The 13,400-nt window shown below is 43.1% G+C and overlaps 1 protein-coding gene across 3 annotated transcripts in view; it reads left to right on the forward strand.

The window, feature by feature from the left end:
* Positions 1-12,931, forward strand: part of CCDC25 (coiled-coil domain containing 25) — a 57,466-nt gene extending 44,535 nt beyond the window's left edge. For all 3 annotated transcript variants that reach the window (XM_033937532.1, XM_033937533.1, XM_033937534.1), the window contains 2 exons: positions 335-380; positions 10,478-12,931. In XM_033937532.1, the coding sequence (XP_033793423.1) occupies positions 335-380; positions 10,478-10,507 (76 nt within the window). In that variant the 3' untranslated portion in view covers positions 10,508-12,931. The remainder of the gene's footprint in view (positions 1-334; positions 381-10,477) is intronic.
* Positions 12,932-13,400: the final 469 nt, after the last annotated feature.

A 13,400-nucleotide genomic window follows, 5' to 3' on the forward strand; every position in this document is an offset into this window, starting at 1 on the left:
TTGAAGAAAATGGAAGTTAACTCACTTGCAACAGGTACTCTCTGAGGACAGCAGGACACAAATTTCACATACCCACCCACCTCCCCTAAGAATTGTATTCTGTTAACTTTCTGATACACTGTCTGGTCTTCCATTGTAGTAGTGGGTGGGAAGGTATGCACATAAATGCATGGTGTAGTCTTCTAAAGGCTTTGTCGAAGGACATCACTCATCTGTATGAATATGTGTTCTGCTGTCCTCAGGAAAGCACCTGCTACAGGTGAGTAGCTTCACTATATTTGAGTTTCTAAAGCTTAGAAAACATTTTAAGATAACATCTGCAATATTTTTCCAGGAGCTATACTTCACTAATGAAAGCAGAGAACATGTCAACAAATCAGGTATGTACATGCTATCACCACTGCACATGTTACAAATCAGCAATGATTTAACAATGATTCCTTAAATCTTAACAGCATGAGTAAATTAACATAATTATCTCTCTTATCTATATGATGTTAAGGTATCCGTCTGCTTTAGCTGCTCCCAGTGCACCATATTTAAGCATACAAAGCATAAATTTAACAAGGCAAAATCTCTTTCATTTTAAAGGAAGCTGCGGATTGAGAGGGTATAGGATGAAATTAAGAAGAGATAGGCTCAGGAGCAATCTAAGAAAAAAGTTTTTGAAAGAAAGGGTGGTAGATGTGTGGATTAGTCTCCCAGTAGAGGTGGTGGAGTAGATAGGCCATTTGGCCTTTATCTGCCGTCATGTTTCTATGAATTCAAGAAAGCATAGGACAGCACATGGGATCTCTTAAGGAGAGGCGGAGATAGTAGATGATGTGGTTGGGCAGACTGGATGGGCCATTTGGCCTTTATCTGCCATCATATTTCTCTGTTTCTATGTACTGGCATAAACACCCAGTTTCATAAAGCCCTGAAAACTCCGCTGTTTACACAACATTTAAATGACTTAACTATAGTATCAAAGAATTGACAATAATCCAACTTTTTTTCTTTTATGCTCTCTTATGTACTCTAGTCTTAATTACATGTGAATCGAGTCGCGCTCCATTGGGAGATGACCCGGTATATAAATTGAAGATTACATTACATTACATTATATTACCCAACCCTGGAAAACAAGACTAAGTGGTGTCAGAATATAGTTGTAAGAATCTGTACAATATTTTCAACCTCCACTCCCTGAACCAACTATAACCATCCTGAGACACAACAACCTCATTCACCTGACAGTCCAAATTTTTGATCCAGATCTTTTTTGTGCACCAAATAATGTTCAAAATCCTAAACTCCTTGTCCCATATAATCCCTTAACCATTAACCATTAACGCCACCCTGGACTTGGTGCTAAATGGCCTCACGGGACCGACAAAAGAAGTAGAAGTTACGGCACCGCTGGGGACGAGCGATCACAATGTGATCATCTTTAAGCTTGACATCGGGAATAGAAAAAGTGCCAAAACCTTAACCAAAACCTTTAACTTTAAAAAGGGCAAATACGATTGCATGAGAGCCATGGTGAAACAACGACTCAAAAAAAAGGTGGATAAACTTGAAACAGTAGAGCAGGCATGGTCCCTACTGAAAACTACTATCACAGAAGCACAAAACCTATACATTCCGAGGATCTCCAAAGAAAGGAGAACAAAGGGTAAGGGAGAACCAGCATGGCTTACCAGACAGGTGAGGGAAACCATACAAGAAAAGAAGGACTCTTTCAAAAAATGGAAACACATGAAAACAACCGAAGCATGGAACAAACATAAAGACGATCAGAAGAAATGTCACAGGGCGGTGAGGGATGCCAAAAAGGACTATGAAGAAAAAATAGCGCAAGAGGCCAAAAACTTCAAGCCCTTCTTTAGATACGTGAAAGGGAAAAAACCCGCAAAAGAGGCGGTGGGACCCCTGGACGATCAGGGAAGAAAAGGGTACATTAAGGAAGATAAATTGCGGACAAACTAAATTCCTTCTTTGCGTCCGTCTTTACGGAGGAGGATACCGCAAAAATACCAGAAACTGTGAAAGTGTTTAGTGGAGTAATAGAAGACAGCCTCACCACAGTTGAAGTAGATTTGGACCAGATATACTACCAGATCGACAAACTTAAAAGTGACAAATCCCCTGGACCGGATGGAATTCACCCGAGAGTCTTAAAGGAATTGAAGGTTGAAATCGGAGAGTTATTGCAAAAACTCGCCAATCTGACAATCAGAACTGGACAGATACCAGATGACTGGAAGATAGCGAACGTCACGCCAATTTTCAAAAAGGGATCAAGAGGAGAACCGGGCAACTACAGACCTGTGAGCCTTACGTCTGTCCCTGGAAAGATGTTTGAAGCACTGATCAAGGATAGCATAGTCCGGCACTTAGATATACACGAATTGCTGAAACCCAGTCAACATGGGTTCAGGAAAGGGAAATCATGTTTAACGAATTTGCTTCAATTTTTTGAGACCGTGAACAAGCAAATTGATAGTGGAATGCCGGTGGACATAATATATTTGGACTTCCAGAAGGCATTCGACAAAGTTCCGCATGAAAGACTTCTCAGGAAACTACAATGCCATGGAATAGAGGGAGATATACACAGGTGGATAGGCAAATGGCTGGAAAACAGGAAGCAGAGAGTGGGCATAAATGGGAAGTTCTCAGACTGGGAGAAAGTGACTAGTGGTGTGCCCCAGGGCTCGGTACTTGGGCCGATCCTATTTAACATTTATATCAATGACCTTGAAGACGGAATATCCAGTGAGATCATTAAGTTTGCAGACGACACAAAGCTATGCCGGACAATCAGAACGCAGAAAGATAGCGAAGAACTCCAGAGCGACTTGTATCAGTTAGAGAAATGGGCAGAGCAATGGCAGATGAAGTTCAACGTGGAGAAATGCAAAGTAATGCATTTAGGCAGTAAGAATAAAGAACACGAGTATAGAATGTCAGGAGCAACTCTTGGTAAGAGCGAACAAGAAAGGGACCTGGGTGTACTGATAGATAGGACCCTGAAGCCGTCGGCACAATGCGCGGCAGCGGCAAAGAAAGCGAACAGAATGTTAGGAATGATAAAGAAAGGAATCATGAGCAGATCAGAGAAAGTCATAATGCCGCTTTATAGAGCAATGGTCAGACCACACTTGGAATACTGTGTCCAACATTGGTCTCCCAAACTAAAGAGGGATATAAAACTGCTGGAGAGGGTGCAGAGACGAGCAACGAAGCTAATAAGAGGTATGGAGAACTTGGAATATGAGGAACGACTCAGGAAACTGGGACTGTTCTCCCTTGAGAAGAGGAGGCTGCGAGGGGACATGATAGAGACGTTCAAAATACTGAAAGACATCGATAAAATAGAGCAGAAAAACAAATTATTTACACTGTCCAACGTGACACGGACAAGAGGACATGGTTTAAAGCTAAGGGGGAACAAGTCCAGGACAAATGTCAGGAGGTTCTGCTTTACGCAGCGAGTGGTGAACGCCTGGAATGCTCTTCCACAGGAGGTTATTAAGGAATCCACTGTGCTAGGATTCAAAGGCAAATTAGATGCACATCTCCTTATGAGAGGCATAGAGGGATATGGGTGGTAAAACTACATCAGGTGTATACCTGACTGGGCCTCCGCGTGTGCGGATCGCCGGACTCGATGGACCATGGGTCTGATCCGGAGATGGCAGTTCTTATGTTCTTATGTTCTTAATCTTTATTATTCTGGCATTCTGTTGCCTGTTTTTACGTCACACAATGGCAGCTTTGTACTGTTTAACTGTCTGTAGTATAATAGAATGCTGAATGAGAATCCTATTCCAGAAATATCCCAGAAAGCTATTCTTGGGTCTAAGCTAACTATTGCATAATATGAAGGAACTTACCCCAAAAATCAGTGAATTCAGAACCCACCCCAGTAAGCAAGGAATCCAGCTTCCACCTCACCCAGCATCTGACAGACATGCAACAAATACACACCTTTCATACCTAGTTGTCATTGGGAAACCCACCCCACCTTCCACATACATCCAAACCCCAAATCTGTCTCCCCTTCATCCTACATGTTATTTACCCATGCCATGGTTTTCCCTGTCCTCACTTCCACCCTAAATACTTATCTTAGAACACTGTCTCCTGCCATCTACTCCAGTCTTCTCAGTCTTGCTCTTCACAGCCATGCTGCCATTTGCTTCCAGATATACTACATAAATTCTTATATTAACCTTTTTAATTGAAACATTAATCATTGAACCAATTAACATTGAACACTTTTTCCAATTCTCCAAACAATGAAAAGTCAATGATTGAATGCAGATTATGTACTTTTTTTTTTTTTTCAGCTATAATCCACCTCTTCCTATAGGCTGCAAAGCAGTTCACACAATAGAACATAAAATCATTACAGCACTATCATAGATTTCAGTAAATACACTATGAAGATATGGGCATAGTCCTTCATTTTGATATTTGTTCTGAGCCAATCTCAGCTGCCATAGAGCAGGTTTGTAGAAATGTTTATTTCAAGCTATCATTTATGCAGCAGTGTCTTCTTCCAGTGTTATCTTCAGGTATTAAGAAAGGTGCACCACTTCTCAGATTTCTTGACTGTTCATTCCTGTTTTAACTCTTTAAGGCATGCTTGTGCCCTAGGATAGTCCAAAAAAACCAAGTTCATGAAACATGACCTCCATAAGTCTTTTTTTTTTGTTATGTCTGGTTGCTGTTAATTGTGCCAAATTATAAGCCTTTGGTGAACTTATAGAGGTTGCCAATGATTTTTAATTTAATACATAAAATGCAAGTATAGAATTTAAATTAATTTTCCATCTAAACTTGAATTATGAGCAAATGCACATGGAAAGAAGTTAGAATACATACTGTGCTACAGCTGAAGATAGGCTTCTTGGCCTAATGATTTATGTGCATTGTTCAGTGATAACTGGTAACTAATGTCATTATTCCACAATAAATATAAAATGTTATGTGCAAATGCTGAACGGTAGTCCTACATTCAGTCAGTATTCATCAGTGTAGCTTTGGATTAAGTTGAATAGGTCTTTCTGTACTGAGCAACAAGGCGAAGGAGGAGCTATTTCTCCTCATTCATTCTTTGTGAGACTTGAAATATATTGCTGCATTAAGGCAATTGCTCTTTCAGCAGTCATAGAAACATGATGGCAGATAAAGGCCAAATGGCCCATCTAGCCTGCCCCTCCGCAGTAACCATTATCTCTTCCTCTCCCTAAGAGATCCCACATGCCTATCCCAGGCTTTCTTAAACTCAGACAGTCTCTATCTCCACCACCTCTTCCAAGTGACTGTTCCACACATCTACCACCCTTTCTGTAAAAAATGTATTTCCTTAGATTACTCCTGAGCCTATCACCTCTTACCTCTTAACTTCATCCTTTGCTATCTCATTCCAGAGCTTCCTTTCAAATGAAAGAGACTCGACTCGTGCGCATTTGCATCACGTAGGTATTTAAACTTCTCTATCATATCTTCCCTCTCCCGCCTTTCCTCCGAAGTATACAGATTGAGATCTTTAAGTCTGTCCCCATACGCCTTATGACAAAAACCACACACCATTTTAGTAGCCTTGCTCTGGACCAACTCCATCCTTTTTATATCTTTTTAAAGGTGCGCCCCCAAGAATTGTTCTTGAGGAATATGTTAAAATCACCTATTAGTAAACCCCCCTTTTTTAGATATATTCTGAATGTCTACTATTAAATCTCTGTCAACGTCTTCTGTCTGTGAATGAGGCCTGTAAATCACACCAATGTAAATATATTCACCATTCCCTCTTCAAAGATGTCAAGGCAGATGACTTTAAAGTATGCACTGTCACCTTAGTAACAACTATAGAAAAATAGACAAATATAGTGCAAAATATAGACAGATATAAATTCTCAAAACTAACACATTTCGATCACTAAGTTAAAAATAAAATCATTTTTCCTACCTTTGTTGTCTGGTGATTTCATGAGTCTCTGGTTGCACTTCCTTCTGACTGTGCATCCATATTTCGCTTTCTCTCCTCCGGACCTCATTCCCTTCCCCAACCAACATCTTTCTCTGTCCCTCCAAGAGTATAACATTTTCCTCTCTCCTCCACCCGAATTGGCAACATGTCTCCCTCTCTCTTTCAATGTCAATATGTCTTTCTCTCATTCCCTCCCTTGCTGCAAAGGGAATGGGGAAAGAGAGAGAGAGATCCAGGGTGCATCTCTCCCACTCCATGTAACATAGAAACATAAAAACATAGAAATAGACGGCAGATAAGGGCCACGGCCCATCAAGTCTGCCCACCCTACTGTCCCTCCCCTCCCTTTGCCCTGTAAATAGATCCCATGTGTCGATCCCATTTGGCTTTAAAATCAGGCACGCTACTAGCCTCAATCACCTGCAGTGGAAGACTATTCCAGCGATCAACCACCCTTTCAGTGAAAAAGAATTTTCTGGTGTCACCTCGTAGTTTTCTGCCTCTGATTTTCCACGGATGCCCTCTTGTTGTCGCGGGACCTCTGAAAAGAAGATATCTTCCTCAGTCTCGATGCGGCCCGTGAGATACTTGAACTTCTCGATCATGTCCCCCCTCTCCCTGCGCTCCTCGAGCGAGTACAGATGCAATTTGTCCAGCCGTTCCTCGTACGGGAGATCCTTAAGTCCCAAGACCATCCGGGTGGCCATTCTCTGAATCGACTCCAGCCTCAGTACATCCTTGCGATAATGCGGCCTCCAGAACTGCACACAGTACTCCAGGTGGGGTCTCACCATGGACCTGTACAATGGCATGATGACTTCCGGTTTACGGCTGACGAAACCCCTGCGTATGCAACCCATGATTTGTCTAGCCTTGGATGAAGCCTGCTCCACTTGATTGGCAGCCTTCATGTCCTCACCGACGATCACCCCCAAGTCTCGTTCTGCTACCATTCTTGCTAGGATCTCTCCATTAAGGGTATAGATCCTGCATGGATTTTGGCTGCCCAGGTGCATAACTTTGCATTTTTTGGCATTGAAGCTGAGTTGCCAGGTCCTAGACCAGCGCTCCAGTAGGAGTAGGTCGTGTATCATGTTGTCGGGTGTCGAATCTTCGTTCGTAGTGCATTTGCCCACAACATTACTTAGTTTGGCGTCATCGGCGAATAAAGTTATTTTCCCTCGAAGCCCTTCTGTCAAGTCCCTTATAAAGATGTTGAATAGGATCGGGCCCAAGACCGAGCCCTGTGGCACTCCACTGATCACCTCCGTCATTTCGGAAGGGGTGCTATTCACCACTACCCTTTGAAGCCTACCTCCAAGCCAGTTCCCAACCCATTTCGTCAGTGTGTCTCCTAATCCTATAGAACTCATCTTGCCCAGCAACCTGTGGTGAGGTACGCTATCGAATGCTTTGCTAAAGTCTAGGTACACTATGTCCAGGGACTCCCCAATATACAGCTTCCCCATCAACCCAGTCAAAGAAGCTGATAGGGTTGGATTGGCATGATCTTCCCTTAGTAAATCCATGTTGACGGGGATCCCGTAGATTCTCCTCATCCAGGATCTTATCCAGCTGGTGTTTAATTAGAGTTTCCATTAGTTTACTCACTATCGATGTTAGACTCTCTGGTCTGTAGTTTGCTGTCTCCGTCTTAGAGCCTTTATTGTGGAGTGGAATGACGTTGGCCGTCCTCCAGTCTAACGGGACGTTGCCTGTACTAAGGGAGAGGTTGAAGAGTGCTGACAGTGGCTCTGCCAAGACGTCGCTCAGCTCCCTAAGCACCCTGGGGTGTAAGTTGTCAGGCCCCATTGCCTTGTTAACCTTGAGCTTTGACAGCTCATCGTAGACATTGCTGGGCGTAAACTCGAAGTTACCAAATGGGTCAATTGAGTCGGCCCTTGTCTGTAGCTGAGGGCCTAGCCCCGGCGCTTCTCGGGTGAAGACTGAGCAGAAGTATTCATTTAATAGTTGGGCTTTTTCCGAATCCTTTTCCACATAGTCTCCGTCTGGTTTCCTAAGACGTACGATCCCGCCTGAGTTCCTACTTCTGTCACTGATATACCTGAAGAAGGATTTATCTCCCTTCCGGATGTTCTTTGCCAGAGACTCCTCCATGTGGAATTTAGCCTCCCTAACTGCTGTTTTGACGGCTTTTGATTTGGTCAAGTAGTCTGCTCTAGAGTCCTGTTTCCCCGATTGTTTGTAAGAGATGAATGCTTTTTTCTTCTCCTTGATGAGGTCTGAGATCTCCGCAGTAAACCACTGTGGCTTGTTGTTCCTTCGCCGTTTGCTTACTGATTTAACATAGCGGTTTGTCGCTTCCTGTATGGTGGCTTTCAAAGTCGACCACATTTCTTCTACGCTATCAGTTTCTGTTTGCCTTTGTAGCGCCTGGTGAACAAAGGAACCCATGTCTAGGAAGTTTGTGTCTTTGAATTTGAGGACCTTGGTTATTGTGGTGAATTTAGTGAAACCTTTCCTAAGATCGAACCATACCATGTTGTGATCGCTGGAGGCCAATGTGTCCCCCACCGAGACCTCTGTTACACTTTCCCCATTGGTAAGTGCCACATCCAACATGTTTCCCTCTCTCATCCCCTGGATCATGTGCAGCATTTTTCACCACTGCCCACCAGCCCCATGCCCATTTCTTCAATCCCCCCTCTCCAGCACCATGCCACATTTCTCCCTCCATTACTATGTCCAACATTCCTCCCCCTTGCATCCTCTTCAATCTATCCCTCTGTTCCCTCCCACCACCATATCCAACATTTCTCCCTTTCATCCTTCTCTTCTCCATGCATCTGTACCTCAATCCTCTCTCTCACTATGCCCAACAATTTTCCTTTCTTACTTTCTTCATGTACACCATCTCTTTCCCTCTCACTCACACTCATGCCCAACAATTCTGCCTTTCTATTCCCTCCCATATCCCAAGTTAGTGCCCCTTCCTCCATCCCTTCAGTGTCCCATGTTTATGCCCCCTCTCTTCCTTCTATGTCTCAAATTCATGCCCCTTCCAGCCTTTGTCCAAAAATGGTGCCCCTCCCATGTCCCAACGTGCTCCTTCCCCCCCACTCCTTTCTCCCTTTTTTCCCAGATCATGCCCCCTCTCTCTCTTACTTGCTTGCCCCAAGGCCGCACTCACTTCCTTTAGGGCCGTATACACTTGCTTCCTTCAAGACTGTCCAGCTGGGCTGCTCCTTCCTGCCTTCAGCGGCATTTGTTGCATGGATGAGCAGCGGCACTTACACGCTACATGTGGCTGACCCACAAGCCTTCCCTCTGACCATCAGCTTTGACATTGGAGAGAAGGCTTCTGAGTCAGCCGCATGCAAGAGCTGCTGCTCGTCCCTTTAACAAGTACCACTGAAGGCAGGAAGAAGCAGCCCACCTGGAAGGAGGTAATTTGAATCCCCCGCTGACCCAGAAGGCTTCGCTCTAACATCAGCTCTGACATTGAAGGGAAGCCTTCTGGGTCGGCTTCGGCAGAGGGAGGCGGGCAGGAAGGAGGGCATGGGCTCCCTGGCAGTGGCTTCAGCAGAGGGCGGGCAGAGAGGAAGGAGAGCAAAGGATCCCCGGCAGGAGGAAGGGGGGCGGGAGACCCATGTAGTGCCATGTACCCCCAACAAGCAGCCACATGTTGAGAAACTCTGGCCAAGACACCTACTTCTCTCTGAAGACTTCAGAGCAGCCCATTTTCAAACAACAAAATAGCATCTTTGGTGACATTTTATCTTGATTTTTCCATTGCAGTTTTTTCAACATTTTTCCAATGGCTGGTTCGTTATTTAGGATAAGAACATAAGAATTGCCGCTGCTGGGTCAGACCAGTGGTCCATCCTGCCTGGCAGTCCGCTCACGCGGTGGCCCCCAAGTCAAAGACCATTGCTATAAATTAGTCCAGCCTCACCTGCGTATGTCCCAGTTTAGCAAGAACTTGTCCAGCTTAGTCTTGAAACCCTGGAGGGTGTTTTCCCCTACAACAGACTCCAGAAGAGCATTCCAGCTCTCCATCACTCTCTGGGTGAAGAAGAACTTCCTTACGTTTGAACGGAATCTATCCTTTTTCAACTTTAGAGAGTGTCCTCTTGTTCTCCCTACCTTGGAAAGTGTGAACAGTCTGTCTTTATCTACTAAGTCTGTTCCCTTCAGTATTTTGAATGTTTCGATCATGTCTTCTCTCAGTCTCCTCTGTTCAAAGGAAAAGAGGCCCAGTTTCTCCAATCTCTCACTGTACAGCAAGAGTCAAGCTGGATTGTACTAGTGGTTTGTCCAACCTATTTTTATGCTGTTCACTCCCAGAAGTGAGAGGTGGAAACAGCCATTACTTAGCAATACTTGGGTATTTCCAAATGTAGATTGAACTGTAAAGATAAATGTATTTGAAAGAATTAGCACCTTGTGATCAAAAATACATTGAACAGATAGGAACTGTAGAGAATTAAGTACCTTTTCTCTTACCCTTTATTGATTTTGTTCTCTTCACAGGATGGTTATGATTCAGATGATTTCATGTAATCCCAGGCCAAGGAGTTTCATGTAACCCTAGTGCAACTTCTGGATGCACATCATGATGCCAAAAGAAATGAACCAATATAAATAGCTTTAGATGCTTAAGAATCTGTTCTCATTTGCTGGCAATAAGCTCTAGAATGAAGTGTCATGGACTTGCCAGAACTGTGTATTTTGCCATGGGTCTTTATTTACATATATTTATACATTTGTTCTTGACATTCTTCTATGCCCCTTCCCTTTACCATGATGCTTCTTTAGAAGTATATAAATTTAGGCATTCTACAGCTTTCCTAATGTTTCTTATGCTTAATAGCAAGAGGTTCATAGCAATAGGTCGAATCTCTCTGAGATTCTACATTTCATCTAGAAAGAATAAGAAACTGAAATGAAAAATAAAACTTCATATCAATTGCCCATAAATTGGAATCCATAAAAGCATAAACTATTTATGGTCACACTTGACTTGCAGAAATTAGCAGGTAGTTAACATGTGTTAACCAAAATAGCATTCTAACTGACAGAATTCTAGCATTTTTACTAAAATATACATTTAAATTGCTGATAGACTGCATAAAGGTTCATTAAAATGGCAATTAAAAATACTTGCAAATAGTGACAAATGTGTTCCATTTCCCTCTCTGGTGCTGATTCTAAGGGTCAGATGTTTGATAACTAATTTGGAATATTTTAAATGGAGGAATCTTTAGCCCTGGAACCTATAGCTATAACTCTTGTAGTGTATTTCTGAATAGTCTGTGGTAAAGAGATAGCAGAGTCACTTTATCTCTTCATCCTCCATAATACTACTCTTTTTGTGTGCTTCTTTACTCTGGATACTGTATGTACACTCCCTTTTAACACACATAAAATTCATACTCATGTTCTCTACTGGAGAAGGAAGTAAAATCAGATATTCTAGAGAGCAGGTACATTCTTGAGCGAGACTTACTGACAAAACTAGGGGGAAGAGAAGTGGTGTGTTTCCATATTCATTTTTCCACTGGATTATGCCACTAACCTTACCCAGTCAGCTGCCTACAGGAGGGTGGAAGAGGCCTATAGATTATAGTCTGGCAAATACAGGTCCTCAAATCATCTTTAAGCAGCAGAAAATGATAGTCTTATAAACTAAACTAAACCTTAAGTTTCTATACCACATCATCTCCACAGAAGTAGAGCTCGGCACGGTTTACAGTAATTGGTATAGAAAGAAACTACAATGAAAAGTAGAAGGGCTTAGAAAGAGAGGTTTAGAGGGAATTAGTAAACTTGTTCTAGTAACCTAATTTCCATTGCAGAATCACTGACATTAAAACAGTCAGACTTTTTTAAAGGCATGTTTTCCTAGTGCAGCCAAAGGAAAAAAGGGATTAGAGAAAAATTATCAAAGTATAGCACCTAATGCTATTTTCAGAAAAAAAATTGACTTAACTAACATACAGCTCATTAATTTAGACCAAGCAGAATTTCTGGTTTACATGCTCCTGTGAGAAAAATGGATTTTCTAGCCTTTTGTGACTTAGCAGCTTTTCATGCTGCTCCTTTGGGTTTCTGGGTCTATTGCAAATAGGAATGGCCTTCTGGCATCATGAGCCTTCATTTTCAACTGTCCATGGACCTTTTTTATTTTTATTTTTTCTTAAATCCCTTCTTAGTTTACTAGATCAGTCATGACAGTGGTGGCCCTTGTTTTAAAACCATACATCAGGCTTCTTCTAGTACCATGCAATCAAGGGTCCTTAGTCCACCTGCTAGGTGAGGTCATTGCAGAATGACTGTGAACACAGCTTCCAAAGCAGGCCTAGTGTGGCCCAGGAATGGAGCCCACGTTCACTGCATGGCAGTGTATATCACTGCCACTGGGCCAGCCCAGAATTTTCTTGTCTAATAAATTAGGGTACGTGGTATCTAGGTAGAATTTGTTTGTTTTGTGGGAATTAATGGATATGGGATAAAAGGTTTAACACCAATATGTCTGTACAGCCTAGAAAGTGAAATTTGAAAGTTTTTCATCATTGAATACGTAACCCGCAGCTAAGACTATAATAAAAACCATGCTGAATCAAACTAAGATCTGTTGAGTCCAGCCAAGTAACTGGCAGATCCTAAAAAGTAATCTGTTTCCCATAGCTCCTTTCCAAGGTTTAAAAGTGGCTTTCCCAAGTCTTGACTTATAATTTTTATGGACTTTTTCTTCAGGAGCTTGTCTATCCCCCTTTTCAGTTTCACTATGTTGGTCGCCTTGACCATATCTCAAAGCAACAAATTCCATATCTTAATTACTTGCTGTGTAAAAATTGAAATTTTTAAGAACATAAGAATAGCCTTACTGGGTCCATCATGCTCAGTATCCTGTTCTCACGGTGGCCAATCCAGGTCTTTAGTATCTGGCCAAAATCCAGAGAGTAGTAACATTCCATGCTACCGATCCAGGGCAAGCAGTGGCTTCCCCCATGTCTTTCTCAATAACAGTATGGTTTTATTATGCTGGTCATCTATATAATAAAATGCTAAGCGCGCATGCGCACTCTTACCGCGTGCTTCCCTGATCCCTAATCTGTTGGGCTGTGGCCGGCAAGAGTGCACATGCGCTACACCAGGACTCCAGAACGCCCTCGGCTGTCAGTTTCAGGCGCGCACAGCAGTGTGGAGCGGCGGCTGCCAGGAGGAGAGCTTCACGGAGCGGCGCTGGCGGCAGCTGCCTTGGCCCTCCTTGCCAGTTCAAGGCAGCACAGCTGAAGCATTCATCTCCTCCCTCAGGAATCTGCCCATGGCCTCTCCAGTAGCGTCACAGTGAAACAACAAACAGCATAGGCAGGGCCCAACCGCCATCTGATCCTCGAATCCATAGCCACATTGGTAGAAAAGAGACCACCCTCTGTCCTCAATGGCACCA

Source organism: Geotrypetes seraphini, chromosome 3 (genome assembly GCF_902459505.1).
Source record: "Geotrypetes seraphini chromosome 3, aGeoSer1.1, whole genome shotgun sequence".
Lineage (NCBI taxonomy): Eukaryota > Metazoa > Chordata > Amphibia > Gymnophiona > Dermophiidae > Geotrypetes > Geotrypetes seraphini.